Source organism: Neopelma chrysocephalum, unplaced genomic scaffold (genome assembly GCF_003984885.1).
Source record: "Neopelma chrysocephalum unplaced genomic scaffold, ASM398488v2 Primary Assembly neopelma1_185164, whole genome shotgun sequence".
NCBI classification, from domain to species: Eukaryota; Metazoa; Chordata; class Aves; order Passeriformes; family Pipridae; genus Neopelma; species Neopelma chrysocephalum.
Window position 1 is genome coordinate 1 of NW_020938636.1, and position 7,011 is coordinate 7,011.

General features: G+C 69.3%; 1 protein-coding gene across 1 annotated transcript; it reads right to left on the reverse strand.

The window, feature by feature from the left end:
- Window positions 1–64: 64 nt before the first annotated feature.
- On the reverse strand, window positions 65–6,878 carry LOC113962796 (SWI/SNF complex subunit SMARCC2-like; the record flags this gene model as incomplete). The annotated part of the gene is made up of 25 exons (XM_027673565.1): window positions 6,700–6,878; window positions 6,438–6,557; window positions 5,424–5,509; window positions 5,027–5,108; window positions 4,853–4,945; window positions 4,686–4,755; window positions 4,510–4,579; window positions 4,334–4,409; window positions 4,125–4,256; window positions 3,916–4,031; window positions 3,687–3,811; window positions 3,517–3,576; window positions 3,403–3,440; window positions 3,068–3,198; window positions 2,910–2,981; window positions 2,719–2,832; window positions 2,192–2,345; window positions 1,971–2,063; window positions 1,616–1,738; window positions 1,485–1,547; window positions 1,151–1,409; window positions 679–840; window positions 542–606; window positions 324–453; window positions 65–244 (listed from the first exon to the last, which is right to left on the reverse strand). Coding segments are annotated over exons 1-25 (2,725 nt in total), but the record flags the coding sequence as incomplete, so codon positions are not given.
- Between the last annotated feature and the right edge of the window lie 133 nt (window positions 6,879–7,011).

Genomic DNA, 7,011 nt, shown 5'->3' on the forward strand with positions numbered 1-7,011 from the left:
CTGGGGGAGGACACCCGGGGGGGGTCAGAGCCCACATCTGGGTTGTGCCCCCCCCAGCCCACACCCCCAGCCCTCACCTTGGCCTTGACGGCGGCGGCGGCCAGCGCGGCGGCGGCGGCGGTGGAGAGGTTCCCCTCGCCGATGTCCCGCTCCACCTTGGCCTTGCGCTCGGCCTCGGGCTCCGGAGGCTCCTTGGGTGCCTCATCCGGCCCCTCCTTCACCTCCTTCTCCTTCTCCGGCTCTCCTGTGGCGCAGTGGGGGCCGTGTCAGCAGTGTTGGGGGGGTCTCAGTGTCCCCCTAGCCCCGCCGGGTCCCCCACTCACCTGCCCCATCGCTGTCACCCTTGTCGGGCTCCTTCTCGCCCTCCACCTCCTTCCCCTTCTCTTCCTCCTTCTTGGGTGTTTCCCCAGGCTTCTCCTTTGTCTCCTCCTCGGTGGTGCCGTCCCTGGGCTCCTGGGGAGGGACCGGCCCCACGGCCCCACTCGAGTCCTGCCCCAGCCCCCCTCCCCGACCCCCAGCCCCCTCCCCGACCCCCCGCTACCTTTGCCTCCTTCTTCTCCTCGGCCGGCTGCGCGTCGGCCCGCGCCTCCTCCGCCCCGCTCTCCTCTGGGGACACAAACCCGGGCTCAGGCCCTGCCGCTGCCCCCCCAGCCCCCCGAGCTCCCCCCGGCCCCTCACCGATCCGCTCCGGCTCGTCCAAGGTGGTGCCGGCGATGCCGCTGCTCTCCAGCCCGAACGCGGGGTCGGCCTTGCCCGTCACCTTGGCCGCCTCCTCCACCTTGCGCACGTGGGCCTCCACCAGCGCCGTGGGCACCTCCTCCTTCATCTTGGAGAATTCCTCTGGGGGAAGGGCCGGGGAGGCCTCAGCAGGACCCCCAGAGCCCCTTGGAGCCCCCCAGCACTGCACATCCCTTGGGGGGCTTGTCCCATCCTGGCTCCCCACAGAATTCATCCCTCTGCCCGTAACGCCTGTCCTGTCTCCTTACAGAATGCCCTAAAGGACTCCTTATAGGACTCATCCTCCTATAGGGCTCTCTATAGGACTCATTCCTTTCTCCTACAGGGCTCCTCCCTGTCCCCGTGGTCCCTGTCCCCTCTCCCCCAGGGCTCCTGCAGCCCCCAGGCCGGACCCCCGCCCCAGCCCTGTTACCCAGAGCCGACTTGGCGGCGGCGGAGGCCACGCGGGGGTCGACGACGGAGGCCAGGAAGGCCACGGTGCTCATGACAGGGTTGCCCGACTGGCTGAAGGGGATGGGCTGGTAGGCCAGCGGTCCCAGCGACGCCTCCGAGTCCTCCAGGTAGGGATCCTCGATGGGCAGCCGCAGGAAGTGCAGGATGCACTCGTCCTGTGTCCGGCTGCCCACGTGCTCCGACACCTTGTTCCAGTCGTCCTTGTACATCTCCAGGGCCTGCGGGATGGAGCGGGGGGGGCGTCAGCGGGGTCTGGTAGCCCCGTCCCCCTCTCCCCACGGACCCCCACTCACCTCCAGCAGCAGCAGCGTCTCCTGCTCCGTCCACTCCCGCGTGGCGCTGGCGGCGGCTTTGCTCTGCGGGGGGACAGGGAGGGGTGAGGGGCGGCAGGCGGGGGGCCGGGGCCGGGCCGGGGGGTGCCCACCTTGGAGGGGACGTTCTTCTTGGTGTACATGTCGGTGCGGAGGCCGAAGTTCTGCATGTCGGCCGGCTTCTCCTTGCCCTTGTCCGGGAAGTTCAGCATCTGCTGCGAGGCCGAGGTCGGCTGCTGAGGGGAGAGGGGACGCTGGGACGGGGCCGTGGGGGGACGGGACGTCAGGATACCGGTGCCCCCCAGCCCCTCCAGCCCAGAGAAGCCTTCGTGCCCCGTCTCGTCGCGGTGTCCCCCCCGCGTCCCTGCTCCCCGGGGCGGGCAGGGCGGCATGCGGGGCGCGAGGGGGAGGAGGGAAGGAGCCTTCCTCGGCCAGCGGCGGGGGCACGGACCCCAAGGAGCCGCCTACCAGCTCCGGCTTCCCCTTCACCGTCTCGCTGACCAGCTCTTCGATCTCTTTGCTCTTGCGGGCGGTCTTGGCGTCGCCGTCGCTCTGCCGGCCCTGAGGCAGGCACGGATCGAAGCTGTGCATCCCCCACCCCCCTCCCAGCCCCGCGCCCGGCCCCCAAGGGGTCCGGGGGGCGGCGGGGGGGGTCTTGGCTGGGCGGGGCGGACGCCCCCCGCACCCACCTGGGGCGTCTTGGGCTGCAGCGGCACCAGCCCCGAGGGGGTGTCGGCCAGCACGTGGAAGTGGGAGGTGGGCGGGGGGCCCATGGGGGTGGGACGGCTCTCGGCGTCCACCTGGTAGTTGATGAGGCCCCACTGCTCCAGGAAGGCGTGGACCCTGCGGAGAGCTGGGATCAGGCCCCGCCAGACCCCCACGGGTGTCTGTGGGGGGCCACACTGACCACCCCTGCCCCACTGGTACCAGACCCCTGCCATCATCAGGGTGCCACACTGACCACCCCTGCTCCACTGGCACCGGATCCCTGTCAGCCCCAGTGTGCAAAACCTGCCAGTGCCTGGCGCTCCACCAGCACCAGGGTGCCCCAGTGGCACCAGAGCCCTGCCAGCGTCAGGGTGCCACAGTGACCCTGCCAATGCTGAGGTGCCACACTGACCCCTGTCAGCACCGCAGTCCCAGCCCCACTGGCCCCGGTCTCCTGCCAACACGAGGGTGCCAAACCCCCACCCCAGCCCCCCGGCCCCGCACCCACCGCATGATGGCACAGACGTCGCCGGCCAGGTTGCGGCGGCAGGCGGTGGAGGTGAGGTACTCCTGCGGGTTCAGCCGGTACGTGTCGATCATGAAGTTGCGGTAGGCCAGGTATCTGCGGGAGGGCAGGGGGGGTGAGCGCCGGGCACGGCCCCGGGGGTGACAGGGGTGGGATGGGGGGTCAGGGCTCACATTTCGGGGGTCTTGGATTTGTTCTTGCCGTTGAAGAACTCGGGCAGGGCGCGGCGCTCGATGGCGTGGACGCTGCGGGAGGAGACGCTCGGGTGGGTGGGTGGCCGGGACACCCTCCTCATCCTCATCCCCCTCCTCGCCCTCAGCCAGCCCCGTACCTGTTGTAGTCGAACCAGGCGGCGTAGCTGGGGATGATGATGTGGTGGGTCTGCTCCGTCACGTTGTCCTCGTGCAGGTCGGGGTTCTTGGCCTGCTCCCCCTTGCTCCCGGTGCCGTTCTCCTCCTCGTCCTGCCCACAGACCAGCACAGCATGGGCAAGGGGGTCCTGGGCCCCCCTTCTGTGCCCTTCATCATCCTCACCAAGGGCAAGATGAGGCCAATGGCCTGGGGCAAAGGTGCCTGCAGCCCCAGGGGTGAGGGGATGGGCAGAAAAGGGCATTTTTGCACCCAGGAGAGGGGCAAGTTCTCCGTGCTGGGAACACCCTGGGCTCACCTTGCCGGCCGTCTCCATGCTCTCATCTTCCTGCTCATCTGAAGGGAGGAGAGGGGTGGTTTTGGGCACTGCCAGGCCAGGGGGCCCGGGGCTCTGCCACGGTGCCTCACTCACCCAGGTCTGTCATGGTGCCCCCCTTCACGGGCGCCGACTCCGAGTCCTTCTTGGTGTTGACTGTGGTGGAGGGAATCGGCACTGAGCACCCCTAGGAGACCCCCCACCCCACCCCAGTCCAGCTCACAAGGAGGGAACCTTGTGGGGGGGCTTCAGATCCTCCCCCTGACCTGTTTTGGGCAGGGTGACCTCCTCCACGTTGGGGACGGGCGAGGGCTCGTCCATGTCCTTGGTCAGGTCCTCCTGCTCCTCCTCGCGGTGCCCGCGCTTGGATTTGTTGTAGGGGGTGGAAGGTCTGGGAAGGGAGAGACCCCCCCTGCCCGGTCACCACCACCCCAGGGCCAGCCTCCCACAGCCTCTGTGGGGCCCAGGCCCCCTCCCTGGACCGGCCCAGCTCACCCCTTCTTGGCGTTCTTCTTCTTGGCCTCGGGGGTGGGCGACGGGGAGGGCGAACGCTTCCGCTTCTTGTAGTTCCCCCCCTTCTTGTCCCGCCGGTCCGAGTCGGGGCTGTTCACCTGGGAGGCACACGGGGGGTGTCACTGGGTTCAGCTGGGTGGGACAAGACCCCCCAGCACCCCCTCTACGGGGGGCTCTGCGCCCGCTCTGACCTCGTCCGTCAGCGTCTTGGCCGAGATCTTCTTCCTGCGGGTGATGGGGCTCTTCTCGTCCGTCACCTCGTAATCCTCCTCGTTCATCCACTCGTTGAAGGTGTCCGTGTCCAGGATCCACTTGGCGTGGACCTGTTGGGCGGGTGTGGGGGTGTGTCAGGTGGGGAGGGGGCTGCAGCTGCTCCCCCAGCCCGGGGCACCCCCGTTACCTTCCGAGGCTTCTCCGGGGTCGGGGGGTCCTCCACGGACGCCTCGATCTCGCTGGCGGGGATCCAGGTGTCGTAGCTGCAGGTGAAGGATTGGGGGTCAGAGTGGCACCCATGGCGATTCTGGGGGGGTCAGGGGGCTCCCCAAAGTTCCAGCCCCCCCACCTGGGCCCCCTCACCTGTCCGGGTAGTAGCCCCAGTGCAGCAGCACCTGCTTGTCGCGCTTCATGACCGGCCGGACCCACTCCTCTGTGGGAGACACGGGGGGGGCTGGCACTGATCCTCCGGCCCCCCTGGAGCCTCCCGTGATCCCAGGCACAGCTCTGACCCCCCCCAGCCCCTCCCTCACGCCCACCTTCCTCCAGGTTCCCGGGGACGGGGCAGACGATGTGGGACGCGTTGCTCTTGTCCTCGGTCACGGTGCCCTGCGAGAGCCGGGGGTTGGATCCAGGGCTAAATACCAGGATGAGGTGCTGGATGAACCCCCCCCCTCGTGCCCCCCACCCCAGCGCTGCCACCCACCTGGTGCCTCTTGACGATGTCCTTCAGCTTGCCCAGTAGTTTGGGCTCAATCTCCTGGTGCAGGAAGATGTTGGGCCGGGCCAGGCAGTTGTTCTGGGGAGGGGGAGAGCAGACTGGTGAGGTTGGAGGGGGACAGGGGGGGCCCGGGGGGGGGTCAGGGATGGGGCCTCTTACCTGCACCAGGGATTTCTCGATGGTCATGAACATCTCCACGTTGCGATCCATCCGCGAGGGATTCTGGAAATCGAAACGCCGCCTTATTGGAAGAAAAGAGCGACTCTCATGAAAGCCACAGCTCAGGTCTCCTTGTCAGCACCCAAAATTTGGGGGGGTGGGGGTGGGACACGCGCCTGAACCCCATCAGGGGTCCGTGGTGGGGAGGGGACACCGCCCAGCACGTGTTTGCTCTGGGGGTGGGAGCCCTACAACCAGCCCCCCCCGTGCACCCCTGCCCGAGGCCATCCCGGGGTGATCCCATGGAGGGGACCCCCACCCTTGCCCCCGGGACCCCCTCACGGCCCCCCCAGCCACCCCAGACCCCCCGTCCCGACGGGTGCAGGTGGGTGCTCACCATCCTTGGTCGCTCTTGAATTTATAGGCCGCTGCCAGGATGTGGCACAGGGCTCCCCCCGCCTTGAAATCCAGGAAGCATTTGATCTGGAACGGGAGGAGGTGGGTCAGGGTGTCACCCTCTTGTTGGGGTGACACCCCCACGTGTGGGTGCCATCCCCTCGCCGAGGTCCCATCCCCAAGTCCTGGGTGCCATTCCATCGGGGTGACACCCCTGTGCCAGGGCACCATCCCCTCCTCCAGGTGCCCTGGGCTGGGGTGCAGTCCCTGCAGGGCTGGGGCTCTGTCCCCAGCTGGGGACCTGTCCCTGTGTGGGAACACTGTCCCCAGGGCCATGGGGTGCTGTCCTGCAGCCCCAGGGGCAGCGTTCCCTGGTCCTTGGGGCACAGATGCTGCCCGGGGGCAGCTGCCAGCAGAGCGGTGCCCCAGCGTCCCCAGGCACCGTCCCCAGGACAGCGGGGCGTGTCCCTGACCAGGGCACTGTCCCAGGGCTGCTGTCCGTGGTCAGGTGCTGTCCCCAGGTCACTGCAATGCTGAACGGGGTCACTGGGGCTTCGGCTGCTGTCCCCACTCAGGCCCTTGTCCCCAGCTCACTGGGGCTCCATCCTGGGCCCTGTCCCCAGGTCTTTGGGGTCCTGTACCCAGGTCATTACCGTGCTCTCCCCACGTGTTTCAGGCACTGTCCCCGCTCAGGACCTTGTCCCTGCCCATCAGGGCCTTGTCCCCAGCGAGCTGGGGCTGTCCCTGGGGACTGGGATGCTGTCCCCTGGGTACCGAGGGCTGGCCCCGGCTATCAGGGTGCCGCCCCCACATCTTCGGGTGCTGCCCCAAGTCAAGGTCCTTGTCCCCCGTTCATTGGAGCTTCCCCCCGGATATCCAAGACCCCGTCCCAGGGCCATCGGGGTCCATCCCCGCGCCCTTTCGGGGCACCGTCCCCGCTCGGGGCCTTGTCCCCAGACCCCCGGGTGTCCCCCCTCCGTGTCCCCCCCCATCGCCCGGTGTCGGCGGCTCTCACCGGCAGCTTGGTGAGGGGCGCGTTACTGACGTGCTTCCCGAACACCTCCTCCTGGAACTGCAGCAGCTGCACCACCAGGCTCGACAGCGACTTGTTGGTGGGGGGCTCGGCCTGGATGTACTGCGGGGCCGGGGGGGGTCAGCGCGGCCGCGGGGCCCGGGGGCGGGGGTGGGGGGGGGGCGATGGCGGCGGCGCTGCCCGTGACAGGGCCGGGCCCGGCGCGGGGCGGCGGCGCTGCCCCCTCGCCCCTTCGCCCGCCTACCTTCTTGTAGTTCTTGCCGAGCCAGAGCCGCACGTTGTCGAACTGGCTGACGGTGTCCGAGGCCTCGTAGTACTTGACGTTGGGGCCGCCGTCCTTCTTCCGCACCGCCATCTTGAGCGGGCCGGGCCGCGCCGCCTCCGCCCGCCCGCGGGCTCCCCCTGCGGGCCCCGCGCCGCTACCGCCGCTGCCGCCGCTCCCCCTGCCGGCCCCGCTCCGGTACCGCCGGGCCTGCTCCGGTACTGCCGGCCCCGCTCCGGTACCGCGGCCTGTTCCGGTACCGCCGGGCCTGTTCCGGTACCGCGGCCTGTTCCG